At 40.6% G+C, this 17,100-nt stretch overlaps 1 protein-coding gene across 2 annotated transcripts in view; it reads right to left on the bottom strand.

Annotated features, from left to right (window-relative positions):
- The window catches only part of MDH1 (malate dehydrogenase 1), a 214,860-nt gene that overhangs the window by 154,684 nt on the left and 43,076 nt on the right, over positions 1-17,100 (bottom strand). For both annotated transcript variants that reach the window (XM_044055535.1, XM_044055528.1), the window contains exon 4: positions 14,531-14,706. In XM_044055535.1, the coding sequence (XP_043911470.1) occupies positions 14,531-14,706 (176 nt within the window). The remainder of the gene's footprint in view (positions 1-14,530; positions 14,707-17,100) is intronic.

Genomic DNA, 17,100 nt, shown 5'->3' with positions numbered 1-17,100 from the left:
TGCACTTAACAGCTATTTACAGAACTCAGTCTTTACAGAATTCAAGGGTGCCATGCTGGACAAGGTTATTGCCTATGGATTTTAGAGCTTTACAAAAAAAGGGCTCTTGCTTAAGAAATTAAGAAAATTTATGAAGATATGAGAATGGCAGGCACAGCTTGTCTGATATGAGCAAGACTGTGATTTATGGATGTTTGTTCTAGGTACAGATTGGAGCACCATGTTTGAACTCAGGGATGCTTATAAGTTTGCTCAGTATAATGGCACCTTAGACTACAGGTCAACATTTGACTTTGTAGTTATTACATCAGACCTGAAGCCATATTTTCTTGTCACTCAGGTCAACATCAGTGCTGATCTATCAAATGACTAAAATCTGTTGTTCATTTTCAACTGCATATCATTTTGATGGTGAGTTGGGTCAGATGGCTTTAGCTGGACAGCTGTAGGAAACCAAAATATACAGTGTGTACTTCTGTACAAAATAAGCTTCGACTCCTACCACCAGAAGAGTCTGTACTATATGCCTTCAGAGGGAGCCTGGGAGCATGAGATCTGAAATAAACCCTAATCAAGTCATGAGAAGATGAGGAGGGGGAAAGATCTGGAACTGTAGCTAAAAGGTGATCACTTCTTGTCATGCTGGTATCTCTGGGGTCTGCAGGAGGACACTAGCTGCAAGGCAAGCAACTGTATTAAAGAAAGAGGTATTCTGTGCAATGCTAGTCAATATAATTAAATTAGAATAAACTGTGAAGTCCTCTCATATGCTCTACTGCCCACAAAAGCAATCTGTTTACAAAATGAAGAATGCATACAGAAGTGATGGCTTTTAAGGCAATGAAAACTGCTAACAAAATTATGCGAAAGACCTGGAGATTGTAGGGAAGTACACACAAGCTGATATCATGCAGATCCTGATGTGGGTACAGGATGAACCCACCCCATAGATCAGTGCCATGGTCTGGGTAGCTTTAAGCAACCCATGATCCCTTGCAGTACCGACTGCAAGAGTAATTTCAGAATACAACTCATGATCTAAAGCACAGAAACTGTATCCAAAGCCTTACTGACTTTTAAGGTATATGAATTCCCCAGCGCAAAGAGGGAGGGAAGTAGAAAATCACTGACCACCAAGTGCCTAAAGATATATAAACACAGTGACCAAAAAGTACAGTTTTGTACCTACCATAAATGTAGATGTCCGATAGGTATGCATCTGCAGTCATAACATATGGGTTGTCCTGCCTCAGGCAGCCCTCGGTCGGCCGGATTCCAAAGTCTGGGTCTGGCCTCGGCTGATGTCGCACTTCACCCGACGTCATAGCTCCTGGGGTATAAAGGCATCAGCCGACGCCATTTTCCTCAGTGTTTCTTGCCCCAGATGCCAGGTGCCCTCTAGGAAGGCTAAATTTGGATAAATGTTGAAAATTCCAAACAGTAGCAAACAAAACAAGAATAAATATACATATATACATACAAACAAATACACCATAATAGATTCCCCCAGCTAGCTGATAGAGGGCACCCAAGGAATACCACAGAGGGGAAGGAGGGTGGGTAATCCTGACTGCAGATGCATACCTATCGGACATCTACATTTATGGTAGGTACAAAACTGTACTATGTCCTTCAAGGATGCATCTGCAGTCATAACATATGGGTAGAATACCATAGCCAAACTGGGGGAGGAGGCACTAAGATAAAGATGGTGTAGTTAAGATCCCTTGTAAAACTGCAGTTGCAAAACCTGCTCGGGATCTGGAGTATAAAGGAAGATTGTAATGCTTGGCAAATGTAGCTCCAATTAGCGGCTTCTAAAATGTCTTTGGTAGCCACTCCTCGTAGGAAAGCTGTAGTGGTGGCTGTAGCCCTTGTGGAGTGAGGCCTGATATTTTCAGGAGTTGTCTTTCCATGAAAAGAGTAACAGAATCGAATGCAATTTCCTATCCATTTTGAAATTGTCTGTTTCGCAAGTGCTTTTCCTTGCACTCCTGTTCCATATGCTACCAGAAGCTGGTCAGTTTTCTGCTGGTCTTAGTTCTGTCCAGGTAGTAGCAGTTGTCTATGCGTCTAAGGTGTGTAGTAGTTTCCCCTGTTCTGTGGGTTAGGGAAGAGCGTAGGTAAATGAATAGCTTGGTTCAAGGATACCCTGGATACCACCTTTGGCATGAAAGTAGGATTGGTTCTCAGAGACACTCTATCCTGGTGAAAGATAAGGAAAGGCTGTACTGCCATTAATGCCTGTAACTCGGATACCCTTCTTGCTGAAGTGATTGCTAGAAGGAAGGCAGTTTTCCAAGATAAGAACTGTAAGTCTGCTGATGCAGCTGGTTCAAAACGGGAAGTGTTAATTTTTCCAGCACAAAATTGAGATCCCATGCAGGCAGAGGTGGTTTCCTTGGAGGTTTTACATTTTTGATCCCTCTTAGAAATTGTCTGAGGAGAGGTTTACAGAAGATAGGAGGATCCATGTTGTACTCTGCTGAAATTGCTGAAGCATGAATCTTAATGGAAGAATAGGACAGGCCATTGTGGAACAGCTCTGCTAAGTATTCAAGGATGTGTGCTAGGTTTGCAAGCTTGACATCTGTTCCCTTTGATGCACTCCAAATGAGGAATCTCTTCCATTTGGCTGAGTATGTTTTCCTTGTGGAGGGTCTGCAAGCCTCCAGGATAATGTCCTTGACCCTCTGAGATAAAACAGGTTGGTTTTGTTTTATGCAATTTTCCAGGCAGTTAGCTGCAGTGTTTTCAAGTTTGGATGAAGGGTCTTGTAGTTGTTCTGTGTTAGAAGTAAAGGCCATAGAGGTAGAGGCCATGGGTTCGTCTGAGACATGCTTCTCAGTAGCGGATACCAATGTTGCCTTGGCCAGTCTGGAGCTATCAGAATTACCTTTGGCTGTTCCTCCTGATCTTCAGTAGAACTTTGTACATCAATGGGAGAGGTGGAAAGGCATAAACTGTCAGGGCCTTCCAGCTGAAAGAAGTCCACCCTCCAGGCTTGTGGGTGGTATTCTCTTGAGCAGAATTTTTTCAGTTGGTGGTTGTGAGGAGGCGAACAGGTCTATTTCTGGCATTCCCCATTTCTTTGTTATGGTTTTATCTGGATGCAGCATCATTTCGTGAGCATCGCATCCGTAGTTCTCAGCAAGCTGTCTGCTAGTGAATTCTCTTTTATCTGGCCTGCAGTTGAATGTTGAGATTCAGGCCTAGGTTCCACAGCTCCATTGCCATCAATCGTGCCTCCCTGTTTGTTGATGTACCACATGACTGTGGTATTGTCCGTCCTTATCAGCAGGTGTCCTTGCTGGAGGAATGATTGGAATGCCTCTATTGCATGCTTCACTGCCAGCATCTCCTTTAGATTTATGTGTAGATTCAGCTGGTCTTGGGACCATAGGCCTTGGATACACTTGTCTTCCATGCCAGCCTAGGTCTGAGGCGTCCGTGGTGATGCTCTGCTTTGGTTGTGGTTTGTGGAAAGGCAACCCTCTGTTGGTCTGGCACGCCTGAGCCCACCACAGGAATTCCTTTTCAGGCGTGGAATGATTGGTATCATGGTTTCTAGACTGTGTCTGTGTTGAGACCATACATTTCTTAGGTACCATTGTAATTTTCTCATATGCAGTCTGGCATGTGGGATCAAGATTACGCAGGATGCCATGTAACCCAGGGCCTGCAGGACTTTCCTTGCAGTAAGCTGAGATTGTCTTGTCAATGTCGTGAAGTAGACTGGAAGTTGTTTTTGTTTTTCTTCTGTGAGAAAAGCCATCTGAGTTATTGTGTCCAGTTCTGCACCCAAAGTTATCCTTTGGGATGGCACTAGTCTTGACTTCTATATGTTGACTGTGTATCCCAAGGCTTGCAGCAGTTGTATGACATAGGTCAAATCCTTTGTTATTTTTGCCTTGTCGTCCGCTTGTATTAGGCAGTCGTCCAGGTATGGGTAGATTTGAATTCCCTGAAGCCTGCAATGTGCAATTACTGATGCCAGGCATTTCGTGAATACTCTGGGCGCAGTAGATAAGCCAAAGGGCAATGCTGAGAATTGATAATGCTCTGATCCTGCAAGAAATCTGAGGTGTCTTCTGCAATCTGGTGCAGGTATGCCTCCTTGAGATCTAGAGTCACCAGCCAAGACTCCTTGCCCAACATGGGAAGAAGTTGCTGTAGGGTCAGCATCTTGAATTTTGGTACAATGTGTTCAGTAGGCCTCCATTGAGTTTCTTTTCCTGGTACAAGGAATAGTCTGGAGTAAAATCCTTGGCCTTGTTCCATAGATGGTACCTTTTCTATTGCTCTCATCCTTAGTAAGTTGATGACTTGTTTTAGAGCCTCTGACTTCTGGCTTGGTGGAAGGTTTGGCATTCCTCTCTTTTTTGGTAAAGTGTGGAAGTGAAACCTGTAGCCTTTGTCTATTGTTTGCAAAGTCCATTTGTCTCCTGTAATGCAATGCCAGTTTTTTGAAAATAAAGCTAATTTTCCACCCAAGGGTGCTTCCAATTGTTCCCTGGTATGAATCAGAGCCAAGTCATTGTGTCTGTCCTGTGGAAGTGGTTGCAGTCGCAGCTGTGGAGGCACTCCTCTGGTTGTCAGGTTGCCACTGGCACCCCTTGATTGACCTCTGCCTCTTGGGCGTCTATTCCTGCCTCTCTGTGCTCTGGAGGTGTCTGGAAAGGACCAATTCTTTGAAGGCCAATTTCTGCTGAACCTCGGAGGTTGGACCTGCAGAAAATCCTTGACGGTTTGCACAGATTTTGCTTTTTCTTCCACTTTCTTTAGTACCTCCTGTGCAGGGGAGCCAAATAAACTCTGTTTCTCCATAGGGGCATCTAGGAGTTTAGACTTAACATGGTCTGGCAAGGATTGCTCTTTTAGCCAGGCATGCCTTCGAATCACTGCTCCAGTCATAGCTGATCTAAATGAAGCCTCCAGTGCATCATAGTCACATTTTAAAAAATGATTACTGACCTGCTGAAAGTTGTGTACTAACTCCTGAAGGGACTTACGGTCTAAAGGTTCAGGAGAGGAAGCTTTTATTCAGCTGATCTAACAAAATTCCTGGTACTGTATCATGTGAAATTGACAGTTTAAAGCCCTGGCAGAAAGAGTAGCAGATGTATAAACTTTTTACCCATCTCTCTAATGCTCTTGATTCTCTTTCAGAGGGAGGCAGCTGCTACACCCTTGGGGCCCTGAGAAATGGTTTCTGGGTCTGCAGCGTGGGCCTTGTACAAGTGGAAGTGAGAATCCGGGACCCTGTAATATCTGTCAGGTTTGGCAGGGGCCGGGGGAAGAGAATCAGGGGCTGAACAGGCATCATTGTATGCATCATCAACAACTGATAGTACAGGTGGTATGGCTAGAGGCCTATGCTGTGGTAAGTGTAAAAAAGTCCTTAGCCTTTTTCTAGAATCAGAAAAATCCTGACCCTGCCTTTGGAAATGTTCCCTCATTGAATGTAGTGTTTCCCCAAATGAAAATTCTTCTGGGGAGGCAGAAGGAATGGAGTCTTCTGCATCGAATCCTCATAAGGTGAGTATGGGCCTCCCTGATGGTCTGATAAATGTGATCCATCCGAGGAATAGTCAGAGGAAAGAGGTTCAGGGGGGTCAGTCCTAGGCCTTTTTCAGGAGGGTTGTGAGGCCCTGTCTGGGTGAGGTTGGGATCCCTGATCAAAGAAATAAGTTCCTCAGCGAGGCTGAGAATCTGAGAACTGGAGGAAGGTCTGTGAGGGGGAGCTTTTGTAGGTAAGGCCTTGGAAAGTTTAGCTGCTTTAGCCCTGGAGAAGGCCTTAATAGACATAGAAGCAGGGGGGCTGCTTACGTGCAGGAGTAGAAATGTCCATTGGTGTCGGACAATTCTTGTGTGCCTGCTTCCGGTAGGAATTTCTGTAGCTGACTCAGCCGGGGCCTCTGTGGCCTCGGTTGGAGGCATGCTGCGGCCGGAAGGAAGAACCGAGGGATGGTTTCAGCGAAACGAGACACTTACTTGCAGAAACCGTGGTGGAGCGAAACCCGAACCGCGGAGCCAGTGTCGGTCCTTTTCCTTGCGTTTTTAGCTAAATGAGTAGTCGACATTTTATATGCAAAAGCGGGACCAAAAACTCTTCTGCAAACTCCGACCGGCGTCTAAGTGTCCGTCGGTTGAAGGAAGCACAGGCTAAACAAGCTGATACGTGGTCTGGGCCTAAGCAAGGAAGGCAGTAAGAGTGGAAATCCTTATGAGGTATTTGTTTCCCACAAGTTAAACAATTATTTACTTTTTCTGACATCGGCTGAGGCAAGCTTTTAGAAGTCTTGGTAGCTGAAATCTCTGGATCTGACCGACCGGCACTTGCAAACAGCTTCTGGCAAGAAAGACTGAGGAAAATGGCGTCGGCTGATGCCTTTATACCCCAGGAGCTATGACGTCGGGTGAAGTGCGACATCAGCCGAGGCCAGACCCAGACTTTGGAATCCGGCTGACCGAGGGCTGCCTGAGGCAGGACAACCCATATGTTATGACTGCAGATGCATCCTTGAAGGACATCTTAAGTTTATGGTAAGCAAAGAAAGACAGCTCCAGTGCTTTCACTGGAAAGAGGGAGTGGAGATAGAAGTAAACTTGTAATTACTGTATATCTGTTTAACAACTCTTACCATACCTAAGTGGATTTAAAACACACACAAGCATGCACGCACATGCATGTACGCATGCAGCGTCTTGTGCCACACACACACACACACACACACACACACACACACACACACACACACACACACACACACACACACACATTATACCTCTCTCTCAATGTACATATGAATTTACCTTGGAAGTGAAACTGCACATAACGAAATGCAACAGGAATTTGTGCATGGCACTAACATGCTTGTATAGAAGATTTATTGAGAAATTCCAAGTCTAGGATAACTAAGCAAAGTCAATATCTACAAAATTTAACTGACTAATGTCACAAAATTCAAACTGGTCAACAAGCATAACTGGCAAAACAATATGAAACATACTGGGAACAAAAGCAATGGAAACAAATACAAATAAACATTATTTTCTGTAAGAGCAGTTGTACCACCTGCAATCCTCTGTGTATTATGACCAGCTTAGAGGCCACTGCAGGTTTGAGGAAAGGTACAGCATATTCATACGACTTTCAAGGCTACTTTAGTCTAATGCCCATGTATGCTTTTCCAATAACCACTGTGAAGGGTTAGACATACAGAGGTGGAAAAATGTTAGTGCATCTATTTCATTTTAATATGTTTTCATTACTACATGGATTCCAGAGTCATTTTCACTATGTATCTGATGATTTGTTCCTGCCAAATATCAGAAACTGACTGTAAAAAGTTCTGTTCTTTGTAGAAAGTTCTACAAAGGAATTTGGAACTTGTGCCTAATATGGAAAGTCATAAAACAAGGAGTCATGAGATCTTAGTTAGGAAAATTACTGATGCAGTATTTATGTCGGTGGTTGTTCTTAGATTGTTATACAATGTTGGTTTTAATCAGAAAAAATACAAAGACTGTATGATTCTGTTGTTCTGAGAGCTAAGACCTTGATTTCCTAGTCTCCACCGTACATGCCTTTCTTTAAAATAAAGGCGATTGTTATTCTCTGATGAACCATCTGGTGTGAACGTTTTTGGGTACCTTAACACCACCCATAGGCTTTACTTCTTTTCTCAAGGAGGAAGATGACAGTTAGTCCCATAATAAATTTAAGGACACCCAATCAGTTGTCCTGGTTTGATCTGAATGAGTACATAATATCACACTGTTTAGTGTGCAGAGGACATTTATTATGGAGAAGGGGGGGGGCATTAAGTAATGACTGTATGCTTCCTATGCTTTCTGGTTATTACTGATGAAGTTTCATGTTGATAGCTGAACAGTTTGTCTTACTGGGATACAGCAGATCAAGGACCAAAGCATTTCTTATGGCATAGTAAGTGAGGCACAGATCACCCCTTGGGAATCTGTAAGACACAGCACACAGGAACAGGACTTTTAGATTATTACAACCAAAGATTTTTTTTTGTATCTTGAGATGTCATATGAGATATATGCTGAATGGAAATGTTGTACTCTATAATGGGTCTGATCAGTGCTGAATATAGAAAAACAATATCAATGGATCTAGATGAAATACATTTGGCTAGTAGTTGGCCAAGTAGAAAGATTTCCTGACAATAGTTCTCAATTTGAGAGGAAAATGTTGACCCAACTACTTAGGTCCCTGAGGACTACCTTTTGGTTTTGTAAGGTGCACTGTCACTTGTACATTGTAGGTAACTTCACTTTCATTTACTTATTTTGTGTTGACTGGGCTAGTCCCACTAGGTTACTGGTCTCTTTTCAGGGAACACCTGAGGTGGCATTTATATTACTGGGGAAATTTGTCCAGGGCATTGGGGAAATTACCCTATTCTTTTCAACAGGTGCTGTGTGATCTCTTACATTCACATGAGCTACTACCAACTGAAGCAAATGTGATCTCATTTTTAGCATCTCATCTGAAGCCAGACATACTCATGAGTCTAGTACTCACTAATGCTGCACTGCAGTGTCAGCAATCGAATCACCTGGAGTGGGAATAGAACAAACAGCTTTCTGGTCTCCCAGTACCAAAGTGAGTGTGCTACCTGTTAAGCCACTGACACTCCAAAACTGGTTTCCTGAAAGAAACAATACTGCATTTTAAGCATTCAATTTAAGACAATTTTCCATACACCAAGTAATATATAAGATAAGCTCTTTCTGAAGGGTGCAGATATTTGAAGGTGTTTTAACAATTACACCTTGCCTGCTGTCATCTGGAAATTTGGTTAACCAGAGGTCCTGATTATCATTTTTGTGATTAAAGAAGCAGATGCCAAGCTGGAAAGGGCCCAGCACAGACCCCTGAATACCTTAGTACTACTTAAAATAATGTAGGCTCTGTTTTTCAGCCAGTTGCCAAAGACTGAACCTTGAGTGATAAGATGGATTAATAATGACAGTTTCTTTACAGTTCTGGGATGAGGTATTATATCAAATGCTTTTGGCAGGGCACGATAATCTGTATGAATAGCATAACCACCATAAGCATCTTGTGTAACCCCCTTGAAGACTTTAACTAGGTTCAACAGGCATGAACTCCCTTTGATGAAGCCAGATTGTTGGGTATCAAACTTAATGAAAGTTTTTAAAATCACAGCTAATAAGATTGGTTCTGATATGCTCACATTACACAATCCCAGATGGGACTCAAACTCACAATCCCTAGCTTAGGAGGTCAACGCCTTATCCATTAGGCCACTGAATAAATACATTTAATGCTATACTGGATAGGTATATTTGATGTTACAAAGTCCTGTTGTTGTTGTCTTTTGGCTTTTCCCGGTTAGGGGTCACCACAGCAGAACGCCAGTCCACTAATGATTGGCAGTAGATTTTTTTTACAGTGCCGAGTTGCCAGCTCGACGCCCAACCTTTAAAGAAGGCACGCCCATTCACGCATGCCTTTCGGAACGCCATCGACTGCGGGGGAGGACATGCAGACTCCACACAGAAGGCACTCCCCACACTCCAGCCGAGAATCGAACGGGAGAACCTCTTGCTGTGAGGCAACAATGCTACTGCTCCACCACAGCGGATCTATGTTACAAAGTCCTGTATATCACATAATCTCATTTGCTATATTTGGCAGTCATATTAAAGACCTCATGGAGACTGATAACACATCCAGTGTCTGCACATCTGTAAACATCCTGATGAACATTACAAAAGTTACATGGTGTCAGAAGTTAATAGGTTTATTTGAGGTGAACAACTTTTAATGCAGAAATATAATTTGTAGTAGGAAATTATTTTACAAATAAAGTTGCAATTTCATTTTGCACGGGAATAACTCTTTAGAAATCCACAGAATATTGTGTTATTTTGTGTAAAGTTGGTCCAGCTACATTAAACAGGAATTCTATCACTAAAGATCCAGACATTCTATTTCTTTCTCATTGCAAGCAGAACAGCAGTAAATTTAGTGTGCCACATTTCTGTATGCCCCAGATGAAGAAGCTGTGAAAGTATTTAATACATTTAGCCTTCAATAAAAAGACAAAGACAAAAACAGTAACATGAAAGAAATTCAGGAATTATTGTAAACCTAGACAAATATGACGTTTGTCATTTTTAAGAAACAGAATCATTTGAAACTACAGATACTTTGTCATGGTATTAAATAATCAAGCCAAAGAATAAATAAGGGGATTTGCAAGATTCGCTGGTAAGAAAGAAACAGAGAGGGAGTTAAAGATTGAAAACAGTTTGCTGTATATGAAATTACTGAAATCTTGTAAATGAAAACATACATGGCCTTATCCAAAGCTGTGGATGTATGCAGAGTGAGTCAAATTACAAATACACATCTAAAAAAAAAACTAAAAAAAGAAAACAAAAGGAGTAAACAAACCCACCCACAGGGCCACACCTCTACACTTTACTGTCACATCTAACAATGGAACCATCATATCCCACGACTCTACCACAAAACTCCTAGGGGTTCTAATTGACAATAACCTTAACTTTGAAGGCCACATTAACAATACCATAAAAACAGTCAACAAAAAAACTAGGCTCCCTCTATACAATCAAATCCTTTCTTACCCCACTAGCAAGATCTACTATTGCCCAGATCCACTTAATCTCTACCCTCCTCTATGCCTCCCCTATATATACTAACCTCTCAAAAAACAACATGAACAAACTGGCTGTCTCCTACAACAATACTGCGAGATTTGCGACAGGCTCTACATTTAGGACCCATCACTGTATTAATTATCAAAAACTAGGTTGGCTAGAGTTGCCTAATCTACTTCTATTTAAACAATTAACATTTGCCCATAAAATCCTGTATCAGCCTAACAACACACCAATTCTTACCAACCTTATCACCCCCTACAGCAACCTTAAGACCCTATGCTCATCTAGCAAAATACTAGTACAAATACGCAAAACCAACAATAAGGCAGGGGACTCTCTGTTCTCTAATACCGTGGGTAAAACCTGGAACTCTCTCCCCAGTGACCTGACCTCCCTACCTTCACTAACACAATTTAAAATCAGGCTTAAAATCTACCTCAAATCACATTGGCTGTGCACCTGTCTGAACCCAGACTAACCTCTCACGTCTTCTTCTCGCTAAGTTACAAGTCTTAATTACTGTATAATCTAACTGCCTAATGAAAACCAGAATTATAACTGGCCTTTCAATTGATTGGACTCTCTTTCTATATCAAAATATGACTCTCAGTCTCCCTACTATGTTAACATATATACTTAACATAAGATACTACAATCAAATGTGTTTTGAACTGAACAGATTTCCTTATTTACTAAACTACTTACTCCAATATGTTCTTTCATGCATAAAATAGCTTAACTTTATATGGTACTTCCACCTGTTAAACTTTGAATTGTTTTATTTTTTGATTTAAGTAAAATATTGTTCTGTACTCTCGAGGAGCTTTTCTCCCCGGGCCTCTGCTAAAAATGGAAATGTATCCAGCTGGACTAGCCCAGCCAACAAATGTAAAATAAATAAAAAATAAATAAAAGTACAAAATAAAGAATAAAATGAGAATAAGTAATAAAAATAATAGTAATGACAGAGAGAAAGCCTTGAGATGGACAGGAAACATAGCACATTTGAAATGTAAGCCTCTTGTACTGCGTGTGGCTAAAAGTATGAAAGGAAGGAAAAAGTGTTCAGAGTTGAATCAGTTTTGCAGAAACTATGGTAGAACGAATAACTTTCTAAAGATGTATGTTTAACATAATAGCTGGCAAAAGAAGCTTAGAATTAGTAAATGTTAAGTGCAGGGGTGCATAATGTGATATGCAAAAATATTTGTAAAGCACCATGGGCTGAAAGGTACTAAAGGGAAAACAGTATGCACATTACTAACATACTCAGGGCACATTACTAACATACTCAGGGCACATTACTAACATATTCAGGGCACATTACTAACATATTCAGGACACAAGTAAAGTCAGTGGGTTCAAAACAATTGTAGTGAATATAAAAATAAAACATCCTCATTCAAATCATAGCACTTAGTCAGTAACTTAATTTACCTAACATTCTGGGTCATTTAGCATGTGAGAAGTTGAGCATGGTGAAATATTCGCAGTGTACAAGTGCAAAGTAAATGTGTATAGGATCAGTCATAAAGATGCGCAACCATCTTGACTATTGTACAGAACAGCAAAAATATACTGCATTATAATGCTGCTTTATTTATAGATTTAGATAGTCTGCCAAAAGACTATACTATTTAGACAAAATGTTATGGCCACTAATACATTCTCCAAGTAAAGAAGCTTTCAGGCACAGAAGCAGGGGTGAGCAAGAAATGAGGCAAATACGAAGTTTACGTTTTGATAAGAAACAAATGGAGTGAACAGAATGGCCACTACTGTAGGGTAAGACAGATACATAAGGTCGACATAAACTAAAACAAAGCATTACCTATTGGTGACGACAAAAGAACTGGCCTTAATGCTGTGAAATGCAAAGTTGTTTTTGGTATTAGATGCAAACTAGGGATGCTGGCAGATAAAGCTAAATGAAGAAAGTGTCAGAAAGAAGAAAGCTCAGAAAATGCTGGTGACATTTAGGATATTCTTTTATTGCGAGGTCGGCCATAAACAGAACACAACATGAGACTGATACGGCTCAACTTTAAATTAAATAACAGCAAATATAAACTAAGAATAAGCACATGGGTAAATATCTTAACATTAGAAGGACTGAAACAAGATTTAGAAAAAAAGTCAAAGTGATGGCACCACTACCAAAACCAGAAACAAAGGGATGCTAGAGGTTTCTGGGAATGCTGTACTAACTTGCGAAGTTTGTACTAAAAATACCCAAAACGACTAAATCTCTTAGATAGCTGTTGGAACAAAATGAATCTTGAAAAAAGAGGTATGATCAGCAAAATAGTTGTGAAATATTCAAGAAACTAGCAACATAAGTATATGTACATATAGTGGAAGCATTTCAGAATAGTAAAAACAACAACAAAAAATCTTCAGGAAATAGGCTAACTACTTATGGGCCAAGAGTGTTTTTATACATGCAAAAGCAATATGTTCAAATACACACAAGTCATTAGCATAATGTATGACTTCATAAAATTCCATACATTTATGGCAAAGTAGAAACAGTCTATAAACCCTTGCAAATTAAATACAGGAAGTATTTTATTAAAGTACCTCCAACATTACAAAGAATTTGTTTAAAATAATGAAATGTGACTAAAAAAAAATACAAACCAGGCAAATTAATTCATATAGCAGGTACACTGTGTGGAGCATAGGCCAGACCAAAATTAGAAGTACAACTGGAGATTTTTAAGCACTTCTGCAGCCCCCACTGACAAAATCAAATATACATATTAAAGCTTATAAATGAAGATACTTAAAGTCAGAATACACAGAATAGAAATATGGGCTTACTTTTCAGTAATGGATGAAATAAGCTGTGTCCAAGGAGGAAATAAGATGTGTTCAACACATAATGTTCAAAGCTGACAAAATTACAGCACCTAACCAGATAAGAAGACAGATGGCCCATGAAGCACATAAATCCCTCATGTATCTCAGTGACATTTGGAGTCCTTGTTTCTTTCTTTCAGAGTTTCATACCCCCAGCTACTTCCACACAGCTGTCAGGGATCAGGTATATTGTTAATAACCCCACAAGCTCTCACATCCAACCTACTATCACTGTTCTTGCCTACTGCCTTATTTATCCTCTTATTTGTGCAGTCTGACTACCAGCTCAGCTGCAAATGGTGGATCCTGCCTACCTCTCACCCCTTCCTGGCAATGACTGCATCTGTCAACTTACCTACCCAACCTGTAACATTTCGTCTCTCAACTACACCAAGATATTAATGACTAGATCTAAAACTTCTTTTGCTTGACAGCAATTAGACGAACTCTAAGTAGTCCTTAATATTTACCCAAAAAAGCCTCCCTTAGTGTTTGCAATCAGATGAGAAGCTCCAAACACAGACCAACATCTGCAGTTTCTCAACAACATAGCCAAACCATGATAAACGCTTAGAAATGCTATAATTAATGATATTGTGGCAAAAATGATTCCGCTCCTCTTTCACACTGAGAAAACTGGGTTTGTGTCCACTTCAGTATGCTATGCCATATAGCCACCCCAATGCTACTACATGCCAGCCTCTTATCCACTTGTGGAGTGAGCCTACTTCATCATTCCCTACTAGTCTCTCAGCAACGGACAACATTCTGACACTGGCATTTCATGAATCCTGTCTTACGTCTGTATATGGACCCAACCAATCATTACAAATACAAACATTTTATTCCTACAGCTGTTTGAACTAGAACACTGGAAACACGGTACACAAATTAACAACAGATCATGACTTAAGACAGCTACAACATCTCAGAAACTGCACTAGCAAGCAATGTATCAATTTATATCTTGCTTTTTAATTACCTTTACAGTTTTCTTGGAGTATTTGTCCAAGGCAGCTCCTTGGGATTTAAAAATCTTCACATTTGCTTTCAGCAAATCCTTCCTCTCCATACCCTCTCTTCTAGGCATGGAGCCTACCAATATTGCTACGTCAAGGTCTTTGAAAGCCTCGGCCTCTTTGTCGGTTGCAATGACCTCTGGTAAAAAAAAAAAAAATAGCAACAGTTAACTTTGACTGTAAAAATTTCTCAATATTAGTAACAATACCACTCTGCTGAAGCACATCACTATAGCAATTTAAGCATGGATGTTCATACAACAGACTGCACAAGGAATAATCTGTGTCAGTTTGTATAGAGCAGTCTGACAGCACAAGGCTATGAGCTCATAACAAGTTGCTTACTGTAAAACAAGACTCTATTCCCTCAGCCTCTACATGAACACAGAGTGACTAAGCATGGCAATAAACCAACAGTGTTCTGGTGCACATGATAAATTGGGCTAGGCTTCTCAACAGTCTTCCTGACCGCATGCCTAGCACCTACACATGAATATATGCATTTAAATATCATCTATTACTTTCTATGGTTGAAGCACATAACCAAGATGAAACTCAAAAATGAAAATACCAAACACATGCAGGAGGAAAAAAAAAACAGAATGAAAAATGTGAACATTTATCTGCTCTTCTCTGCAGCCAGCTAGTCCTTTGTTGGCCATACCACACCTGTAATCCCCCATTTCTTCTTATAGTCGGGGGCATAAAGAAGCAATAGAGATACCCACTTCATAATGGTCTGGAGGCAAGTATGCCTGCATATCCAGTGCACACCTCTCCCAGTCACAGATATATAAGGTCCTCAATATTTACAGTCAAGAATTTCAGTGAAGTAAAGGCTTATGTACTAAGAAAATCTCTGGACTATTTGGTACTAGGGATGCTGTCTAGTCGCCATAGGGCTAGTTCTGATTTCCAAGGTATCTTCCTTCTAATTTTCCTGCTGGTGCTCTTATTCACAGGGGAACCTCACTCCCAATTTCTTGTAGTCTGCTGAAAGTTACAGAAATTATTAAACAATCTTTTGAAGCTGATAAATCTTTAGGAGATGTTTGTGTCTTCAAAGATGTTTTACTACCTGCTGAGACAGATGAGCGCTGCTTCAAATCCATGGCCAGAGATTTTCTTAGTATACTGCTGTTATTCTCACTCCATAACCCTCTAGGATATGAGCGTGATCTACCACCAGGAAATGGGAGACACACTTTTAGATTAATAACAGTGAAATAACGGTTGGAAAACAGGCAGCTAGGTACATTGCTATCTACAGTCTCTAAACTTTTCCACCACTGCAACAAAGGTATACCCCATGGAAGGTAGAACTATGTGGGATCCGCTGCCCACAACTGCCATCCCTGAATTGAAGCTGGAAGTCAACACTGATCACATTTGGCCCTGCCCCAGTGACACCTGCATGACCCAACCCACGTGAAATACATATTCTAGCAGTCAAATTGTACACTTCTGTTTAGACTACCAACATGCAGAGCTTCTATGAGTTAAGTAGACATTGGATTATATTTCTTATTGATAGGACTTTACTCAAATACTCACAAAACTTGACTTGTGCCATGGCACTAGTGTTAAGTACTGTATTCTGTAACTAGTGTTCATAACTAGGTAGGGGTTCTAATTTCACTACAGTCAACGTATATGTATGATCATTCTGCTATAAGTCTGGATACAATTTTATTTGGGATGCATGGCTACGCTTAAAAAGGCCTTTGTGATCATTAGACTAGTAAACACTTATGAAACTATGAACAAGAGGCACATTTCATAGCCCCTCCTCTAAAACTGCACACTCTACAAATGCTGGATCCATCATCAGACAACAAGGTCAAAGAATATTGACAATCTAACTGCTCTCATTTGTTTCCTTCTAAGACAACTTCACTTTGAACAATAAGATGTAACACAGTCAAGAACACATGCACATAGGCACACAGACCCACATATGCCCACGTACACATAAAATGCACAAACTCTCATGCACACACACACATAATGGCATCTTCTGGCCCTGAATAAACTAAGATATAAACCTCTTGGTGTAACAAATCTCTCCCTCTCCCCGGATGTGCTGTAGCAAACCCCTACAATGAGTTTATACTTGCTGATGTCAATAAGTACTTAATGAATATTCATGACACTGCCAAAAGAAAGCTCATGAATATTCATTAGCCAATCCTGTATTTTTCTAACGTGCTTTGAAGACAGTGGAAATTAAACTGAAACCACAACACGCTAAAAAACCTATAGAACTGCTAACTAAGAAATATTTTTGATAAGGTAAAAAGCCACTGGAATGCCAGCTACATAATTCAACTTCATGGTCCCAACAGACCGTACTGAACAACTAAAAGCAGAACTGACTGCAGATTCTTAAAAAATATATAAATAAATAAAATCAAAACAACTAATGCTGACACAGCCTTTTACTGCAGACAACCACTGCTATGGGTTCTACTTCATTAAAATTCAAAACATATTTGTTCTTACTCAACTGTCAGCAGCATTTTATTCATCCAGC

The sequence above is a fragment of the Protopterus annectens genome, chromosome 1.part2, assembly GCF_019279795.1.
Source record: "Protopterus annectens isolate FY-2018-M chromosome 1.part2, PAN1.0, whole genome shotgun sequence".
NCBI classification, from domain to species: Eukaryota; Metazoa; Chordata; order Ceratodontiformes; family Protopteridae; genus Protopterus; species Protopterus annectens.
Note: the sequence above shows the minus strand (reverse complement) of the source record. Positions and strands in the feature narration are given on the sequence as shown.